Source organism: Ambystoma mexicanum, chromosome 5q, assembly GCF_040938575.1.
Source record: "Ambystoma mexicanum isolate Mex_15411 chromosome 5q, UKY_AmexF1_1, whole genome shotgun sequence".
Lineage (NCBI taxonomy): Eukaryota > Metazoa > Chordata > Amphibia > Caudata > Ambystomatidae > Ambystoma > Ambystoma mexicanum.
In genome coordinates, this window is record NC_090933.1 from 807585347 (window position 1) to 807606800 (window position 21454).

A 21454-nucleotide genomic window follows, 5' to 3' on the forward strand; every position below is an offset into this window, starting at 1 on the left:
CAACCGACACACATCCCGGATCGGCCCTAGGAGAAGGGTAGCCATTGATTTCTACGGACCAATGGAGTCGGGGGATTACTTCCTGCTGCTGATAGACTAATACTATCGTTTCCCCCATCGTCCAGAGAGTAGCTACCACGGCATACGCCCATGTAACAGCGACATTCGACAAGGTCCTCCGTGAGTGGAGTAAAAAACAAAAACAAAAAAAAATAATTAACACACAGGGCTCTGGAGCTCATAGTAGTAAGGTGCCCCTACCTTCTGCCGCAAATTCGATTGCAAGTGGGTGTCTCTTTTGCAGATTTCACACCAGCTACAGAGACATGAAATGCTACTTAGCAGGGAGGTAAAGATTGAATAACTCGCTAAAAATGGGGAGGAGGTAGCAGCAACGATAACACACACATGCGAGAGACGTTACAGGGCGTGAACGCGCACACCCCTCTGTTATGCCCTGCTACGCTGCTGACTACTGCCAAAGCCTGCCACGGGAAAGGGCACTTAAAAAACATGCAAAGCCCCTTCAGCTGTCAGTCTACCACTGCCTGCTAAGAGCAACAGGTTCACAAGAAGCATAGTAACTGCTGAGCAGACGCAGTGCCCTGGGACTAAGCGGTGATAAGCTATATCCATCAGCGGGATAAGGTCTGTCAGGCCAGCCCGCCCCTGTGCTCCAGCATAATATTTTAATTACCCCAGTCATACTAAGTAAAGCGACACAGACATGGCCGGTCAAGCGGGAAATGTCAGTGTATACAGGTTGCAAGAGAGGGAGCATCAGTTATGGTTGGTTAGATGGATGACACAAACATTAAATTATGGGTTACAAGATGGTGCTTAGTTCAGTCAGCCAAAGAGGGTGTTATGGCTGGAGATGGTGGCTTTAACAAGCTAGCATGACCTGCAGCACCTATGGAAATGAAGTCCTCAATGGGACAGCACACATTTTGATCATGGCCTGAAGAGGCCAGCACAAAATTAGATGGTGGACTGAACAGGCCATCACCAACGGTCATTGGATAGTTATCCGAGATAAGAGATGGATGGCCCAACATTTAATTATTGGGTGGTCCCAGCAACCATGGAGGCTAATATTAGATGTGGCCATACTGGCAAGCGCAAAGGTTTAGCTAATTAAATAGCATGTGAATGTTTTACGAAAGAGCCCATCATAAACATTTAGTGATTGTAGTCTGAAATGGTAGCCAGATTTGCCCACCACATGTGTTTCGCTAACTAAGAATAGCTCAGCATGAATACAGAACATAGACCGGTCAGTGTAATAAGAATGGTGGGCGGGACCAGCCCACCACACCAGGATTGAAAAAAATAGAAAACAAGCATTGGCAATGCCATCCTTTTGAGCTTGTGTAGGCATAAGAAAGACACTAGCCAGATGCTGCTGTGGTGGTATTATCTGGCTGTTGATGGTAGCAGGTGCAAATTGGTGCAAATAACTGAGCATCTAATAGCAGTGCCTCGCAAATGCCTAATACTTATGCACAAGCCGAACCTGTTGGCTTTGCTAATGCTTGTTTGGATAGCAATGGACATGAGAATGGTGAAGATGACGGAATGCGCATACCTACTCTGCAATCAAAGTTTGCAGCATTTGGTGACTACTGGAAATTACTTTGTGTAGTTGATCATTACTTAAAAGATGAACATCTTCAGGCATTTCCTGCCAGTGCCTGCTTCTCAGGCCAAAATCAAATGCTAAATCAGAATGTTGCATTCCCTTCTACGAGCTTGCTTATATAAGGCTGCTTGAGTTAGACAGTTTCTGAATTATTTTAATATTTGTTTTCAAATTTTAAGGGTCAAAATGGACAAAAGAAATACCAGATAAATCTGAAGAGTCGTTCAGGACCTATCAATGTTCTCCTGATTAACAAAGAATGCAGTTCCTCCAAGCCAGTAGTTTTTCCAGTACCTCCACCTGATGATCTAACACAGCCTGCAACACAATTAACTCCTCAAAGACCAACTATCGCGACACCCTCTCCAGTCCAGGAAGAGCAGCAAGACCAGTGTACACCAGTTGAAGATGCACATGCCGGTAATATATGTAACACATTTGCTGTGATTCATTTGAACACTAACTTAATGCATGATGTTCTTTAAAAGCATGTGTTTTATTGTCTTCAGGTGAAGGTGTACATAATTAATTATTTAACTTCCTGATCCATGATAACTAAACATGACACTCCTAGATCCCATGCCTCCATACTTCAGAGTGGTGGTCCCCAGAGAGTGTCTGGGGCCTGAGAATGTTGCACAGCAGCATTTCTTTATAACAACTACTGACGGGATGCATGTGCACACACTTTTGCACCCTATGCACATTACCTTCCTTCTGCATTCTCCCCACCCCAACTGTTCACTTTCTCCACCCTGCACATCGGGCTTGAGTTCTGCATGGTATCTGCTCTCAACTGGCACCTAAAGGAGCTCCAGAGCTCATGCATCAAAAGAAAGGGCTTAGAATGTGTGTGTTGTGCGACTGTCCCTTTTTTGCCACAGATCCACTCGCTTTACATTTAGATTACCTTGGTAGGCACCATTTTTGGGTACTCTTGATGTTCTTGTGATGTCCTAATGTGTCACTTGTGGCTTCCAAAGTGGGAGGGCGTTCCAGCATGTTGCATCTGTTTGAAAGACGTTATGGTCCACAAAAGGGTGAATAAATACAGTTTTTCCCATGCACTCCCTACTGTATGACATGCTCATCACATGTCACTTGGTAGGAGTAGGTGGTCATCTGATTATTTCCTGGTCTACCTGGTGGTTACAACAGTAATCTGCTCCAACGTGCCCAGTGGGCCCAAGGTCGGTACAGCTATAGTGGGGAAGGATGCCTTCCACTGTGTTTTGTCCCGAGGTACTATACCATGTAAGCACCCTGGCGAGGTGCCAGGTCTTAGATGGGTAGTGAGCAGAGATGGACTTTGGGCCCCACGGGACATCGCGCACTACTAAATGTCAATAGTAGGACTGCAACATACAGACTGAGCAGATCGATCCGCAATATAAAGGTTCAAGGATTGGCGTAGCAACTAATGCCCATGGGAATAGGAGACAATTTGAGACCTGGTCAGTGCACTAAATCAGAAGTGCTGAATACATATGGCCTTTTTCACACAGAGTCAATGTATTACGGCAGTGCACCCCTGCTGAACTGTAATATTAACTTTCATACATATGCTGAGGAGCGAATTGGAGCGGAATTGAAGTAGCACAATAAGGGGCATAGATTACCAATCAAGCAGCAGACCAATGTCGCAGGGTGGAAGGAAAAAGGAATCAGCAAAGCCCAAACAAACCAAAATGGGAGGCAAAATTGATGAAAATGCACTCGTAGGAATGGATGCCAAGATACTGGAGGCCATAGTGTCCCTGAGAACGGCAGTGGAAACTCTGGTAGATGAAGTGCGCTGCAACGTTGGCCTCCTACGCCAGGACCTCAGGAACCTAGCGAGCAGGGTTGGAGAGACTGGAAGACCAAGGTAGTGGAACTATCATCCGGCTCAGGAAGAACAGAGCAAGGTCCAGAAATTGACCAAAACCGTGAAAATGCTGCAGGAGATGCCGGAAAATGCAGAAGGGAGGGAGAGCACGTAGAAGAATTGCCATAGGGTGAAGAAGGGAGAGACGCAACTTCATTTGAAGAAAATGTTGCTTCAAGAGCTGGGTCCTGGGAAAAGGGTTTATGGTGGAGAGGGACCACCGAGCACTGATGAGGAGACCACCCGCAGCCCCACCCAGACCGATGTTTGTGAAAATATTGAATTTTAGAGACAAGGAGAACATTCTTGCCTTCTCCAGAGTGTGAGGAGAGCTAAACCGAGGGTCAGCTGTGCTGGCTATCTACCCAGACTATACCTTGCAGGTACAGAGGAGACGAGCACTATTTGTCCCAACCAAGGAGAGACTGAGACAGCAGGGTATCATCAAGTACATGCTCCTATACCCTGTAAAACTAAAGATTCTACACAAAGGCAAATCTCTGTTCTTTGACACTCCAGAGGACGCTAATGCTTGCATGGATGAGAACCGAATGACTCCGATGAAAGCAACTGAAAAGGACCTTAACTAAAGAATTTTTGACAAGAAACTGGCCCAATTACCACATTGACAAGGATATAGGGGAAGTAAGATGTGTAGTTATGAGTAGTGGATTCATGGAAAATCCTGTGAGAGGGAAGGCAGATGTCATTAGTAAGCAGCTTGTTGAAGTGGTGGAAGGATGAAAAATCTCCTCTTGAAATGTCAGAGGACTAAATATGTATGTGAAAAGGCTTAGTGTTGTCATATATAAGACATAATGGCTATAAAGTGGTTTTATTGCAGGAGACACACCTGACTGTGGATAGCCAGGCCAGGATATTATGAAAATGGTGCAGCATGGGATTTGGTTCTACGTACTTTGCAAGGAGTGTGCTAATCTGGGCTGACCCATTGGTGCCCTTCCACAAAATAAGTGGTCACTGATACAGAGGGGAGAATAGTGCTAGTACATGGTTTTCTGGACAGAGGAGGTGTGTCTGATCAACACCTACGCCCCAATCATAATGCACCCGATTTCTTTAGCTCATTGTACTCCTTACTGGCTCCTTACAGAGGTATGACATTGTTGTGGGGAGCAGGTTTTAATTGCAACTTAGATCCTGTGTTGGACAGATCAGACCTTTACTTTACCTTATTTGTAAGGCACAACCGAAGTGGGCCGGGAGCATACAGGCTCTGACAGAGAGATGGAAACAGAACAAATGCCAAGGAGGCCTAAATCTGGATGTTATCTAAAAAGATGAGTCTTAAGCGGTTTCCTAAAACACTCCAAGGAAGGACAGTTTTTTTAGCTCAAAAGGCAATGCATTCCATTTAATGGGTGCGGTAACCCAGAACGTCGCCCCATTTTACCAGTTCAAGTGAAACGTTCGGTATTTGCAGCATTTTTGTATCAGAACAGAGAGACCGAACTTCAGGTTTATTTTTACATCTGCAAGCTATGTAAGCAGGGTAAAGCCCAGCCAAGAATGTCTAAATAACCTGAAGTCAATCCTGAGGGCAAAGCATGCCAGTGAAGACTTTGGCGCACCTCGGATACATGTGCAAATTTCTGCATACCCATAATTGCTCTGATAGTACTGTTTTGTGCTACTTGGAGTTTACAAAGTTTTCTTTTTCCTACTCCCGCCAAAAGGGAGCTACAGTAATCGATTTTTGATGAAATGGCTCGAGCTATCGTATATACCTCAAGCATATGACACATCACCACTGGCAAAGGTCCTAAAAAAGGGTGTTAGAAGACCTGGAATTTCAAGAAATCTGGAGAGGGCTAATGGGACCTCATAGAGAGTTCTCCTACTATTCGTTTGTACATGGTGTCTTACTATTAGTGTGTACATGGTGTCTGCACCCGCATAGATTACTTTTTCACTAACATGGTCTGTGCAGGGGACTTTATAAGTGCCTAATATGAAGGTAGAACTCTATCAGACCACTCGTCTCTGACAGTTGAATGGATGTTCAAAAATGTCCTCTCCGATTCCTACGTGGAGATTGCAAGTGGAAGCCCTGAAGGATATATCCTGTTGAGATGCAACGGCACAGCAGATTGAGGATTATTTCTAGATTAATGAATGGAGTGTACACAGCAGGGGGATTCTATGGGACACCTTCAAGGTGGTGGTTAGAGGAGCAGCCATTGCAAAAGTGGCAGGGATTAAAAGAGAACTAGAGGGGAATTTAGCTGACTTTGATTATAAAATCAAACTGGAAGAGCAATCCTGTTTGGGGGAAGGAAAGCAGAATCTATACTCCACACACTCTGGCATTCAATGCTGGAGGAGATTGGGAAGATATAGCTATACAAAATACACAGTCTACACGGGCCAGGGGATAAACCAGCTAGACCATTAGCATGGCACAGTAAAGGAATGGGAAGTAGGATGGGAATAACGGAAATAGAGGATAATTGTGGAGAACTATGGAGATTGCCGAGGGGGATCAATGAGACTTTTCTGAGATTTTTCCAGGAATTATATGAGGAGCGGGGTGAGAGTAGAATGGAGGAGATTTAAGAAACTTTATCGGAAATAACACTACCCAGTCTTGGCATTGAACAAGCAGAGGAATTTGGGAAAACACTAACGATAGATGAATTAAGGGCGGTGATCATTACACTTCCCACTGAAGGTGCTGGGAGGGGTTTTTTAACCTTTATTTATTTGACTTGACAACACACAAATAATTTGAGACACTCACATTGTAACAAAAAGGTATATCTCTACCCAAGCATACTACACAATGCGGATTTGGCATTTTTTGTACAGGTAGGACGAGTGGGATCCCAGCAGTGACAGTGTCGCACAACACCATCTACACAAATCAAGGGATAACAACCGGAGGGGGAGAGGCGGAGACAGAGGATTCCGAGTTCGAGGTACCGGCGGACATATAGCTGCGAAATTTCCACCAAATGTCTCTCGGTCTAGAGTGAGGATGCTGCAGACCACCCCATGCTTCCTCCGTATCATGTGCCCATGTGACTGTTCTGAGCCACTGCGCATGAGTAGGTGCTCTAGGCCGAAGCCAGTTCATCAAAATGCAGCATACTGCTAGTAGCATAGTCCTGCCAGCCTCCTCAAGCTAGGACCCAACTGGTGGAACTCATGGAAGAGGCATCGTAGCGGGGACGGATCTATGACGTGATCTAGTATAGCAGATAATGTGGAACATATTTCAAACCAAAATTGTGACAGGCGTGGGCAGCTCCAGATCATGTGGATGTAGGAGGCATGGTCTGCACCACATCTAGGGCAGCTGGAGGGAAGATCATTGAACATATGATGAAGTCTGTTCGGGGTGTGATGAAATCTGTGTAATACCTTAAATTGTATTAGTTTAAACCTAGAGTTGTATGATACATTGTGGGTACGAGCACACATTCGGGACCAGCGATCATCAGTAATCTCAACTCCAAGATCTTTCTCCCACCTGTGTCTCAGTTCAGTGTAGGGGGGGGGCAATTCTAGCCTGCAGTAGAGCGTAAAGCCTTGATACCTTTCCCCTAAAGGAGTCGAAGGAGCATAGCTCTGCAATTATGGGCTCGTCAGGCGGAATAGCAGGGAAGTCAGGGTATCTGGCTCTAAGATTTCTCCGGAGAGAGGAGTATTGCAGCCATGCAGTCGATTTCTGCCTGAGGGGGTGGGCGGTGGAAGGTCTGCCCATTCGAGGAAGTTGCCCTGATCATAAACATCACGAAGAACCAAGAAACCAGCGTCAGCCCAACAGGACACAGTGGATTGTGGAATGTGGGGAACATCAGGGAAAAAGTTTCAAAGCAGAAGGTCACTGTGAAAGGGGCACAGTGTGCCTACTAGATTCCAAATCTTAGAGAGAGCAAGGGATGTGCTCGCAACCGGGTCCGCTGAGTCGAGGTCAGTGGAGGCGGGTTTGAGGACAAGAGAGCCGATTACTCGATCACTGACCGTAAGTTTCTCCAAGCGGAAATGGCGGGGGGGCCGCGGTGTTAAACCAGAAGGAGGCGAATTGGGACTGACCCACCAACCAATACTTGGTGAAGTTGGGAGCACCAAAGCCGCCATATTCCATAGGGGTGGTCAAAGTTGCTAATTTGAATCGTACTGCACCGGAGTGCCATGGGAAGGAGTTGGTTATTTGGCGCAGTGTCCGGAAGAACTCCTCGCCCGGCCGCAGCGGTAAAGTAGTGAATCGGTAAAATAGTTGGGGAAGTACAACCATTTTAAGTATACCAATCCGACCAACCAAAGAAATAGGGAGTTTAGCCCAGCCATTAGTTTTGGTGGCCAGATATATAACGTAATTACTATAGTTGTCCTCGCGTAGTTCTGCCGTGTGTCGGGAGACCACCACACCCAGGTACGTGAAGTTAGATTGGGACCATGAGAATCCCATTAGGTCAGAAGGGGGGGGGGGGGAGTGTGCAGTCAGTAAGCGGGAATAGGATAGATTTAGAGCAGTTTACCCTAAGCCCGGAAATGTGTCCAAACCGGACCACATCTTCCAGGATCGGGGCCAAATTGTTTTCAGGGGAACGGATATAAAGAAGGGCATCGTCGGCGTATAGGGAGAAAATGTCAGATTGGCCTGCAGTGCGTAGGCCTCTGTGGGAATGTAACTGGCGCATCATGTCAGCAAAGGGTTCCATGGCTAGAGCGAATATTAGTGGGGGAAAAAGGGCAGCCCTGTCTTGTTCCTCTGGAAATCGGAAAGGGAGTGGAGCACCTATCCTCCGTGCGGACTCTGGCCGAAGGGCCGGTATAGAGCAGCTTAACCCAGGCTTGAAAGTTGGGGCCATATTTACATTTCACTAGGACACGCCACAAGTCACATTGAAGAGTCTGCGCAGATTGAGGGAAGTGGATCTACCCGGGATAAATCCCGCTTAATCGGGGTGGATGATGTGTGGCATGAACGAGGATAGCCTAGTAGCTAATAGTTTAGCATATATTTTAACATTGCAGTTGATTAGCGACAGGGGACGGTAAGAACCACATTGAGTAGGGGGTTTGCCAGGTTTGAGGAGGACCGTAATCATTGCCTCACAAAGTGTAGGGGGAAGTATGCCTCTCTCACAGGACTCCTCCCATAAGGCTAGAAGATGTGGAACAAAGAGGGATTTGTACTGCTTATAAAAGTCAATGGGGAGACCGTTCGGACCAGGTGCCTTGCCCGATGCCAATGATTCAATGTCCTCAGGGAGTTCTTCAGGGGTGAATGCCCTTTCAAGAGTAACGCTGGTGTCGGTGGAGAGGACTAAGAGGGGGAGGCTTTCTAAATAGGAATCTATTTCAGGTATCTGGGCACCCTTGGTTTTTGAATATAGGGATGTATAAAATGCAAGAAATTCAGCATTGATGTCTTGTGCTGATGTCGCCAGTGTTACATCGGGTCTCTCTATCGCCGATATGTTGGGGGCTCCAAACTCTCGGCGTAATAAACTGGCCAACAAACGGCCTGGCCGCTCGCCCTCTCCATATTTCCGTATTGAGTGAGGGCTATCAAGGAATTTAACCTTGCGCTCGGCTAGAGTGCGGAATGTGTCTAGTTCTGTCCCTATGTGCGCTAGTGTTTCAGGGGATTGATCTAGGGCATATTGGCTCTCAAGCGTAGCTAGGGCCGTTTCACTGCTAGCCATATCCGAACGAATGCCCCTCAGTATACCGCACCCTTTGGATATAGCAATGCCCCTAATGTATGCCTTAAAGGACTCCCAGAGAATGGCCTGTGATGGTGCAGAGATGGTGTTAACCTTAAAAAATTCCTTGATGGAGGATTCAAGTTCAGATGCAAAGACCTGGTCAAGTAGGGCATGGGGCCTCATTTTCCACTGTCTTTTACCCTTGTTGTATTGACCCCAATTCAAGGAGATGGTCATCGGCGAATGGTCGGATAGGGTTCTAGGGAGGATTGCTAGATGAGTAAGGCATCTGATCAAAATTCTGAAATGAGCCACTTATCTATCCTCAAGTGCGAGTCGTGCACTGAGGAATAATAGGAGTACGTGAGAGAGGCTGGGTACAAGAGTCGCCAAGCGTCGTCAATACCGAAATGAAGGAGAATTTTTAGGATGGCGTAGTCTGCACTGGACAGCCGGCGGGGTCTAGAGCCCGACCTGTCCAGGTTGATGTCTAGTATAGTATTAAAGTCTCCCCCCCATATAATCGGGATAAGGGGGTAAGTCTCCAGTAAAGAAGCAAGATGTAGGTAAAACTCTGGGTCATCTATGTTCGGGCCATAAATATTCAACATAGCTACCTCTTGGTTTTGCAGCCTGCCCAGGATTAGCACATACCTCCCCTGGGGGTCTATATGTGAGTGGGCACAAGAGAATTTAAGAGTTTTGTGCATCAGGGTGCACAACCACGACTTTGAGTGGAATAGTTAGTATAGAACCTCTGGGGACCCCACTGTTTAGCATATTTTTCGCACTGCTCAAAGCGGGCGTGAGTCTCCTGTGAGCATAAGATCTTAGCGCCATGACGTTCAGCGTAAAGTTGTATCTGCCGCATCTTTTTGTGATTGCCCAGACCCCTCCCATTCCAGCTCATGCATGTCAAGTTACTATCCATCGTCTGTGTGGGGGTGATGGCTGAGTTCCGGTCTACGGAATATCAGTGGCCAGTGCCACCCTGACTGGTGCGGACATGTCGCCATACCAGCAGGCCTGTGATCAAATAATGTGGTGTGTGCAGCAACTCTTGTGTTTGTCAAGCCTCTTTTAACATAACTCCCGTATTCCCTTCCGCCGCCCACATCCCTCCCCCAAACAGAGGAATGATAGCCCCAATTAACCATAACAATAAAGAACTCATTGGCAACAACGCCCTGGGGGCCTGTTAGTTGGCTTGACGGCGTTGCCCCAGACCGAGGACAAACTAGGAGATTTTCAATACCGGACAATACACCCCTATAATTGGAATGAACCTGGTAGGTGAAGGATCAACCGATCAGTAAAAAAAAAAACATAATCGAACTGTGAATGGGAACTCGTGGGTCATTCCCACATCTGAAGATGCAGGTTTCGAAGGGCCTGTGCACAGGCAAGGACTTGGTGGTAAATGACTGGGCTGTCTTGATTCCAACATAGAGGGAGAAGATCAGCCAGGGAAGTGTTCGTCAATGAATTTTGAAGCCCCTCTGGGAATGTGAAGAAAAAAGTCTGATTTGAGTGTTCAATCCGAAGTTTGGCGGGAAACAACATGGCATATTTAACCCCAGGTCTCGGATGCCTTTTTTTAACCGATGAGAAGACCTTGCGCTCCTGTTGCACTGCCACAGAGAAATCTGGGTACAGGTGGATTCTAGCCGCATCCAGGCACAGCTCACCCTTGACTCTGGCTGCTCTGAGGAGAGCCTTGCGGTCCCGGAAATTTAAGATTCTAGCTATTATGGGACGTGGGGGTGCGTCAGGCCTAGGCTTTGCGATCAGGGAGCGATGGGCTCTTTAAACTGCAAACTGTGGAGAGAGTCTCGGCGAATCTAGCACTGTCAACAACATATGTTCCATGAAGTCTTCCATGGGCTTGTTGATAGCGTCCTCAGGTACTCCGATTATGCGCAGGTTGTTGCGTCGCAAACGCGATTCTAGGTCATCGTTCTTCTTTTCAACCGCCAGCACCCGAGTGAAAAGCGAGGAGATTGTGGCCAGTAGAGAGCCCAGTTCATCTTCGGTGGCGCCCACCCTTGTTTCGATCTCCGCCACCCGACCATCCGTCCTCTTAATGTGCGCCTTAATAGATGAGATGGTGCCATTTATATAATCAAGTTTGGTGTATAGGGTGGTGAACCCTTCGCAAATGTACTCTAGCATCTTCTGCGAGACGTCAGGGACAGGAGAGGCTGATGTTGTAGGTGCTACATCTTACGCCTCAATAGCTGATTTAGCTGGGGTTCTTGCAAACATATTTAAGGAGCTTTGCTTTTTCCCAGCATCCGCTCCCTTGGTCATGATGTTGGTGGAGAGGGGGTTCTGAGAGTGTGGGAATGTTTAAAAGAGAGGTAACGTCAATGTTGTAATGCTTCACTACACATAGTAGGCTGTTCAGAAGCGCTCTGGTCGGATTGCAAAGAGCCCCGCTTTGGGTCCACACGAGTGACCCAGGCCTCCGGCCACTCAAGGGGGGTAGGGAGTATGCTGTAGCAGATTTCATATATTCCCGCTGTCTGCAGCGCGGTTCCCGCCGGGTGCCGGGTTTGAGGAGTCCCGCCTGATCTGGTGCGGTATAAGTAGTTCATACAGTATGGCACAGATTCAGTTGGTGAGGCTCGGCCCGGGTCCGACTACCGCAGGGTGCAGGGCCAGGGGGTCTGATCCCCAAGATGAGGCAACGGAGGGCCGGGCCCCAGTGCAGTTGTCCAGAAAGTCAGCAAATGTTAGGCGGTGGGGGGGGGCGCACCCCCAACCAAGTAGCAGGGCTCAACACAAGGGGATGGGGGGCCGCTCCAGCGGCATATGTAGGGGCCAGATCAATGGTTATCAGTGAGGTTGTGGAGCTCCGGCAGCCGCTCGTGATGTCAGGTGGCCCCCCCAGCTCCTTACCGTGACCACTAGGGAGCGGGGCTCCTCCGTCATCCGGGGGGACGGTCCAAAAATCAGCGTGCCTCCCTCCGTGATCCCACAGCGGGGCACCAACGGGGCCGCGTCCCCCCTCCGGACAAACGTGAGCGGCTGGATCAAAGTTGGGATATGTTGAGGCAGCGGACGTCCAAACGCTGCCTCTGAGGCTCTGTGGGTCAATCCTAGACCAGGCAGGTCTCCCTGCTCCCCAGCTAACGCCAGCAGATCGTCAGGTGAATGGCGCACAGCGGAGGGCGAGCCGCCCCTCCCCCTTACAGGCCGCAACGCCATGGAGTCCAGCGGCAGGGTGGGCCGCACCTCCCGGAGATGGAGAGCGGGGAGAGACAGGAAGGTCCCACGTCGGAAACAGGATCCACCGATTCTCACGTCTCAGGACCAGGGCCACTGTGGTTCCGCAGCGATCTTCTATGGGAATCTGGCAATCGGCTACATGTACAATACAGTAGATTAAAGGTGCAAAGATGGTAATATAATTGGAAGAGAGAGACCTCGTTCCGTAGCTCGGCTCTTAGGCAGCCGTCATCATCGCGCGCAACAGCGACCCCCGGCTCCAAGACTTCTTGAGACGTTTGAGAATGCGTTTGAAATATGTGAATTACCTAGAAGTATGGAGTAATCTATTATCCCAGTCTTGAAACCAGGGAAATCCAATAGATACTGCAAGTCATACCGACCAATATCGTTAATCAAGACTGCAAGATCCTCACAGCAATTCTGGCCAAAAGGCTAAAAAAGGTTATAGGACAACTGATCCACCAGGACCATAATGGGTACATCCCAGGTAGGGCAACATCTGAAAAACTGAGGAGATATCATGCTGTAATAGACGCAACGCAAGATTGGCAAGGATGATGAGCAAACGTGGCTCTGGATGCCATGAAGGCGTTCCACTTCGATAGATGGGGATGCTGTTGGCTACCCTTGAAGGCTTTTGGGCTGGGGAAGAATTTCTAAGATGGATCCAAGTGCTGTATCGCAAGCCGAAGGCTAAGCGTGCGCACAGGATGATTTGTGTCGCATCAATTTACCATTCAAAGAGGCACCAAACAGGGATGCCTGTTGTCCCCTATGTTATATATCCTGGTGATCGAGCCACTGATCTTGAGAAAGGAGTTTAAAGATGTAGGACTTGAGGTTAATGGTATACATCCCGTGATTTCACTGTACGAAGATAATATGTTGTAAATTCCTAAGCCCCAGGACAACCTGGAACTCTATCTGGAATAATTTTGCGAGATTGTCAGGAGTGACCATTAGTAAGGCTAAGGCTTTATATTCCCTTTAGCGGGATGGACTGGGGTGGCAGAGTTGCAATTGCCAAATGTGATGCGATGGGAAACCAGTACATTCCGATATTTGGGAATCAATATATATCATGAAATAAGAGACACCTATAGACACAATCCATCGAGGGCACGGAGTGGACTGCAAAATTCTATCTTATTTTTTATTAATGTTATTTGGTTGAAAACAACCTTCAACATATGGACATTACAAAAAAGATTAAAACAGTATAAAGGTAAAAACTGTACACATCGATCACAAATTTCATAATACAATTGATCACATTATGAGAATAATGCTTAAATCACAATGCACATTATACTCGATCGTCTGATATTACCAACAAGCTAAAAAGGAAAAAAGACAAGCTTTACATACAACTTTGTAAATCAGACATCAATAAATATACAATTCACACTTTGGTTGAAGGCCTATAATACAATGTTTCACCTTTTTAAATTATTTTGAAACAACATACTCGAGACCCGGTCTCCAAGTCTAAGACATGCATCTAATTAGTTACCGCTAAAACCAGGGCTCTATTTGCAAAGGCCCTCCTTTATCTTCGACCCATGTCAGTAATTTGGCAAGTCTTGGCCATAAAGGTTTGCATCCATTCTGTGCAATGTCAATGGTTGGTTTGTAACGACCAAACCCATTCTCTCCAGATTTCTACACCTTCTTCCCAGCCATCTGGAGAGAGTACTGAACCCCAGATCTGCATTGTGACCTCTTTCCTTCCATCTTTGAATTTCTTCTTTAGGTTTTCCTGGGCTTTCCAGTATTCTGTTTACTTCCCATCTGATTCCAGCTCCTTTCACTCCGGCCTGTTCATATCTTATCACATGATTCTTAGTGTGGGCTCTTGCTCTGGTCTTTGTGTCTTGCACATAGTCATCTTTTAAAAAAAAAAAAAACAATTTTATTGATTTTATTATAATCAAACATACAACCAAACCTTGCAGTACAAGTTTTGATGTTTCAGAATTTGCACATATCTTTCAGTGTCTACTGCTTACCCCCTATCCCTCCCTCCATATGAGCCTTCGTCTTCAGCATCTACGTCGTCCCGTGTCCCCAACTGAGTCCTGGTCACTCGACCAGACCTTGGTGGACCTGTTCAATGTGGCCACCAAGAGGCCGATTCATGGAATAATTAGCGCGGCGCAAGTGGCCAAAAACGTGCGAATCGCAGTGGAATAGCGAAAATCGCAGTGCAAGTGCGAAAATTGCACGAAAAGCAGCGCACATCGATTCATGGAAGGCCGTGCGCGAGAAGACCATCGGATATGCGATAAGAAAGTGCGCGGCGCACGTTGGCGCACAGGCCATCTAACGGCGTGCACCAGGTTACGGCGAAATTCGCACAGGCCACAGCGAAAATCGCACATAGCGCGGCGCACGCAACAAAGGTAGGCGTAACACTCGGAATGGGGAACAACTTGCCAAAAAGTGGGCGTCACGGGGGAAGCACAGGGTACAAGTGCGCGGAACGCCCACACGCTCGCCTCCAACACGTATTCATGGAATAGAATAGGGCAAAAAAGCGCACGCTCAAACCAGCGCACAGGCACAAACACGACCGCCACAAGAAAGCAGGCGGTAGCGTCTCTGCGCCTGGAAGAAATGTGCGCCAAAAGGTGCGCCAACAAATAGCACATATATATAGCCATGATGAATGGCCAATACTGTGGCCCTCCAGGACAAATAACGTGCAAAGGGGTACCCACAAACACAGACAGGCGCTGACAGAAAAAAAAACGTGTGCGTGTATACCGGGGTGCGCGGGAAGTCTCACACGCGACTAGGCAGGGTACGTGGATTTCAGGGGTGCGCGGGAAGTTCCACATGCGACATGGCCGGGTACGTGGATTTCAGGGGTGCGCGGGAAGTTCCACACGCGACATGGCCAGGTACGTGGATTTCAGGGGTGCGCGGGAAGTTCCACACGCGACATGGCCGGGTACGTGGATTTCAGGGGTGCGCGGGAAGTTCCACACGCGATTAGGCAGGGTACTTGGATTTCAGGGGTGCGCGGGAAGTTCCACACGCGATTAGTCAGGGTACATGGATTTCAGGGGTGCGCGGGAAGTTCCACACGCGATTAGGCAGGGTACGTGGATTTCAGGGGTGCGCGGGAAGTTCCACACGCGATTAGGCAGGGTACGTGGATTTCAGGGGTGCGCGGGAAGTACCACACGCGATTTAGTCAGGGTACGTGGATTTCAGGGGTGCGCGGGAAGTACCACACGCGATTAGGCAGGGTACGTGCATTTCAGGGGTGTGCGGGAAGTTCCACATGCGATTTGGCCGTGTACGTGGATTGCAGGGGTGCGCGGGAAGTTCCACACGCGATTAGGCAGGGTACGTGGATTTCAGGGGTGCGCGGGAAGTTCCACACGCGATTAGGCAGGGTATGTGGATTTCAGGGGTGCGCGGGAAGTTCCACACGCGATTTGGCTGTGTACGTGGATTGCAGGGGTGCGCGGGAAGTTCCACACGCGATTTGGCTGTGTGCTCCCAGGCATTACCTGTACACCCTCCACGGCCCCTGCAGGCAGCACACACCACAGGGGACTACCCTGCACACCTGCTCATGTCTCCCACCACCCCCACCCCCCAGCAGTGCAGGGGCAGCCTCCACCAGGCCCCCACTCATGTCCCCTTGCACCCCCACCCCCCAGCACTGTGGGGCACCCACCACCAGGCCCCCACCCATGTCTCCCACCACCCCCACCCCCCAGCAGTGCAGGGGCAGCCTCCACCAGGCCCCCACTCATGTCCCCTTGCACCCCCACCCCCCAGCAACCAGGGGCAGCCTCCACCAGGCACCCACCCATGTCTCCCACCACCCCCACCCCCCAGCAGTGCAGGGGCACCCACCACCAGGCCCCCACCCATGTCTCCCACCACCCCCACCCCCCAGCCACCAGGGGCACCTGCCAGCAGGCCCCCACCCATGTCACCCACCACCCCCACCCCCCAGCACTGTGGGGCACCTGCCAGCAGGCCCCCACCCATGTCACCCACCCCCCCACCCCCCAGCCACCAGGGGCACCCTCCACCAGGCCCCCCACCCATGTCTCCCACCACCCCCACCCCCCAGCAGTGCAGGGGCAGCCTCCACCAGGCCCCCACCCATGTCTCCCACCACCCCCACCCCCCAGCACTGTGGGGCACCTGCCAGCAGGCCCCCACCCATGTCACCCACCAGCCCCACCCCCCAGCACTGTGGGGCACCTGCCAGCAGGCCCTCACCTATGTCTCCCACCACCCCCACCCCCCAGCAGTGCAGGGGCAGCCGCCACCAGGCCCCCACCCATGTGTCCCACCACCCCCACCCCCCAGCAGTGCAGGGGCAGCCTCAACCAGGCCCCCACCCATGTCCAACCCATGTCTCCCACCACCCCCACCCCCCAGCACTGTGGGGCACCCACCACCAGGCCCCCACCCATGTCTCCCACCACCCCCCAGCAGTGCAGGGGCAGCCTCCACCAAGCCCCCACCCATGTCCAACCCATGTCTCCCACCACCCCCACCCCCCAGCAGTGCAGGGGCACCCACCACCAGGCCCCCACCCATGTCTCCCACCACCCCCACCCCCCAGCCACCAGGGGCACCCTCCAACAGGCCCCCACCCATGTCACCCACCACCCCCACCCCCCAGCACTGTGGGGCACCTGCCACCAGGCCCCCACCCATGTCTCCCACCACCCCCACCCCCCAGCAGTGCAGGGGCAGCCTCCACCAGGCCCCCACCCATGTCCAACCCATGTCTCCCACCACCCCCACCCCCCAGCCACCAGGGGCAGCCTCCACCAGGCCCCCACCCATGTCTCCCACCACCCCCACCCCCCGGCAGTGCAGGGGCAGCCTCCACCAGGCCCCCACTCATGTCCCCCTGCCCCCAGGTCCTGACGATACACAATCATGGCAGTAATGGGCAGCATACCCAGCACAAACACCCAGGCAAGGATTGCATCCACCCACATAGTGAATGCAATTACATGACACAACCCCAATGGCAAGTATGTAAATGAACACATGTCCGTCACACACACATACACAATGGCTGCAAGTGAATGTCAAAACCCATATCATGACATGTATGAAACCAAAGACAAAATAACACAAGTGGAAGTAAAAATAACAAATGTATTAAAGATGAAAAATAAGTAAACAAATCAAACATATAACTATGTGGATAACAAAATAAATGGTCCATGTCGGAGAACAAAAGTAAAAATAAAATAAAAAAAAAGGAATACAAAAACAAATGTTGACCAAAGCAATATCAAGTAGAAGGAAAAGAATGAAAAACCATTTCCACATGGTGAACACAATAATGAAAAAAAGAAAATGTTCCTTCAAAAAACAAACTATATACAGGAATGTACCAGGGTCCATGAGCCCAACACCATAAAGGAAACCTACTACTACCTAATGAAAAAAATATATACAAAAAAGTGGCCATTGTCCGAGCGGTCCAAAATAATAAAAACAAATAAAGGAAACCTAACTAACTAACTATATAACTATATACAAAGGCAGCGGGCAAGTCCTGCGGCTCACTTGTTGATGTTGCTGGCCAGGGCATCATCGAACTCCATGTCGATGTCCTGGAGGCGGGACTCTGTCCTGGCCCCGAGGTCTTGCAGGGATAACCCCATGTTCAGCTCAAACTCCCTGCGAGCTTCCTCGAGGCACTCAGCCCGCCTCAACGCCTGACGCATGGAGAACTCCGCCCTGACCATGGCGAGCCGCTCCTCTTCCGCCCGCTGCCGCTCCGCACCTATACGCTGGACCAACTGCTCCCACACGGAAGACACCACCATCCCAGGGTTGCCCTGCCCTCCGGCGATGCCTGCCCCTCTGATCTTGATGGCCCCGAGCCATGATGCCTCCCACGTCGAGCCCGCTGCTGCCTCCGACGCCACTGCCTCTGCCAGCACGACGGCATCCAGGCTGATGGAAACCACCGACGCCGTCGTGCACGTGCCCTGCCTGATGATGCTGTCACATCTTCCATCTGCTGGGGTCCAGTTGCTGTGTTGTCCACCCCTGCTGGACCTCCGACTCCCAACTGTGGCAGGGATGGGATCCCCACCGAGCTGGCTGCATTGGTCGGGGCAGGTCCACAGGGGGCCCTGGTGGCATCTGGGCTGGAAGACGGCAAGGAGAACGACTGGTGTATAGCCTGCACAGAGGAGGAGAGGGCCGCCACATTGGCCAACACATGCAGGAAACCCCCGAACATGGCCGATCCCAATTGGGCCACGTCGGCACGGTGCACTTCGTGATGACGTGCGTGCTCCTCCCGGGAAGCACGCACGGCATCACGAATCACAGCCGTGCGCATCGCGACCCCAATCAGGACCTTCTCCACACGGCCAGGGGTTCCCACGTCCGCAGGTGGAGGGGAGTCAGGTGACATGGACATCCCCTCTACCTGCGGACGGGCCTGGGACGGGGCATCCCTGCTGGTGCATGGTGGTGCACTCACAGGGTCAGGGACAGCGACATGCACAGGCCCCTCCACGGTGACCTGTGCTGCCTCCTGCCCCTGGCCCTGGACTGCACCACTTGCACCAGCAGGGATGCCCCCACCAGGCCCCATGTGTGCCCCAGTGGCAGCCTCCTCCTCCTCTGTGCAAACCACCAACCTGGATGGCTCCTCACCGTCTCCCACCGTAGCAGGCCCCTGTGGGGGCTCACCCACCCCTTCCGCTGCAGCCGTGGGGGCATCCCCGCCGCCTTGCTCCACAGCGCCGTCTCCGCCCTCTTCTTCACTAGCCGCTGCGTAGAGGGAGACAAAGAACACAAGCATCAGGGTACTGTACAATGGTCCCCTAGACAGGAAGCAATAGCAGATGACCACCACTGTCAAAGTACACTTCCATCATGTCCCTCCACAACACATGGGTCAGTCGAGGCAAAACGCACACAGTAACAGGCATGCTGCATGCCATGGACATTTCCATGCATGTCCAATGGACTCTTGAAACATTCAATGATATGGAACTCACATGCATCATGGCTCATGCCTTTCACATGGACACTCTTCACCTCAGTCACATCCATCTGGCCCCAAACACAACAAACACAGCGGATACAAGGGCAATTTGGCTGCTTCACTGAATCTGTGCATTGTCCCACACATGTGTCATGCATCCATGGCATGCACAAGTCACAGACACGCAGGTCAGCCACACAGACATGGCTCCCACATATGTACCTGGCATCAGCACCCATCCCTCACCCCCACCCATGTCCCGGTACAGAGACTGGCATGCTCTCATGTTCAAAATCTGCATAGGGCTCCCCATGCGGCATTTGAACACATGCAACAACCATGTGGGTCACACATCACTGGTTGCACATGCATTACCATGATGTCCATGCACACATACATGCATACATGGCCTATGGCACACATACAGGCAAGTATCATAGACCCAGCACACAGCAACATGCCCTGTCTCACACAGTAATGCTTGGACACTTACCGCTCAACTCCAGACGGGCTTCCCTCTCAAGGATCTGGGCGTGGAGCGCTGGGCGTACGCGTTCCAGGACCCTCATCTGGATGGAACTCATGCGGCCGCGGCCCCCCTCCACGAGGCGCCGGGCCTTCACAAGGGTCCTGGACCTCAAGTCCTCCCAGCGCTTCTTGATCTTCTGGACGTTGCGGGTTGCCACCCCCTCCGCGTTGATGGCAACCACACAGTCGGCCCAGATCCTCTCCCGTCCCTCCTTGCTGGCGCGGGACGATCCAAAGAGGGCATCATACTGCCCCAGGACATGCTCCACCAGGACACCAACTTCGGTGGCAGTGAAGCTGGTGCCCCTCTGCCCCGGGGTTGACACTGGTGCCAGATGTGGAAGTGCCCGACATGGCAACCCCAGAGGCAGGTGTGGGTGGGCAACTGGGTCCTGGGGCTGGGCTGTGGAGCGATGTAATCCCAATCGGGAGTATTCAGTTCTAGCAGGGGTGGACACAGCAACTGGACCCCTGCAGATGGCTGATGTGCAGGCACCAAATGGCAGGGCACTGTGGCAGCAGGCAGGCAGGCAGGCAGGCAGCAGCAGATGGCACGTGGGAGGCTGCTCAGGGCACTGGGGGGCAGTAACTCGGCCTTCTGGGCAGGAGCGTGGTCTTCCGTGTGTTTTCGCGTGGCCAGCTTGATACGGAGTGATTTGGCACGTGAAAATTCGGCACGTCAGCGTGAAATCCGAGGAAAGGCCCTTAGCGCGTAAGCACGCATACGCGATTCTATTGGTCCAGAGTCCCTCAGCGCGTAAGCGCGTATGTGACGTGACCCGCACAGGTGTTCCCCACCCAGCACGTGATGATGGAGCACACGTGTAAATACTGCACGTCAGAGTGTCATCGCGTGTAATTGGACAAAAGTGCGCGTACACGCGATTGGCCTATGTACGTGTATTTCAGGGGTGCGCGGGCACTTACACACGCAAGTACGTCAGCGCACCTGTATCCCGTTGTGCGTGTGAATTTCCACACGCTATTGGACTGGGAACTGGATTCAAGGGGTGCGCGGGTCACACGCTCGCCTAGAACACGCGCAAAGCATGAATTTGCGCACTTTAACAATAACAAGCCAGAAGCCAGGATGAACATACCGTTCCTAGCAGCAGTGGCAGTGGGCTACCAAAGGAGGAGGAGGAGGATAGTCAGGGCCAGAATATTCACACCCAGAACCAGCCTTTTCGGGATGCCTGATGACCAGGTGTATGGAAGGTACAGGTTTCCACCACACATAATACTGGACCTGGTGAGTGAGTGGGAGGATGACCTCACATCACCCACCCTGTGCTCCCAAGCACTCAGCCCCCTGGAGAAGGTCCTCAATGTACTGCACTTCTTAGCCACTGGATCATTTCATCGGACAAGTGCCATAGTGGGTGGGGTGTCACAGGCCACCCAGTCACGCTGCCTACACCAGGTCTTGAACATCATCACTGCACGCCCATCAGTCCGCAGGCACATATACCTGCCCAGAACACCTGCAGAAAGGCATG

The 21454-nt window shown here is 51.0% G+C and overlaps 1 protein-coding gene across 1 annotated transcript in view; it reads left to right on the top strand.

Annotated features, from left to right (window-relative positions):
• The window catches only part of E2F5 (E2F transcription factor 5), a 1167696-nt gene that overhangs the window by 606916 nt on the left and 539326 nt on the right, over nucleotides 1-21454 (top strand). Inside the window, exon 6 of the mRNA XM_069621289.1 lies at nucleotides 1822-2062. Coding sequence (XP_069477390.1) covers nucleotides 1822-2062 — 241 coding nt within the window. The remainder of the gene's footprint in view (nucleotides 1-1821; nucleotides 2063-21454) is intronic.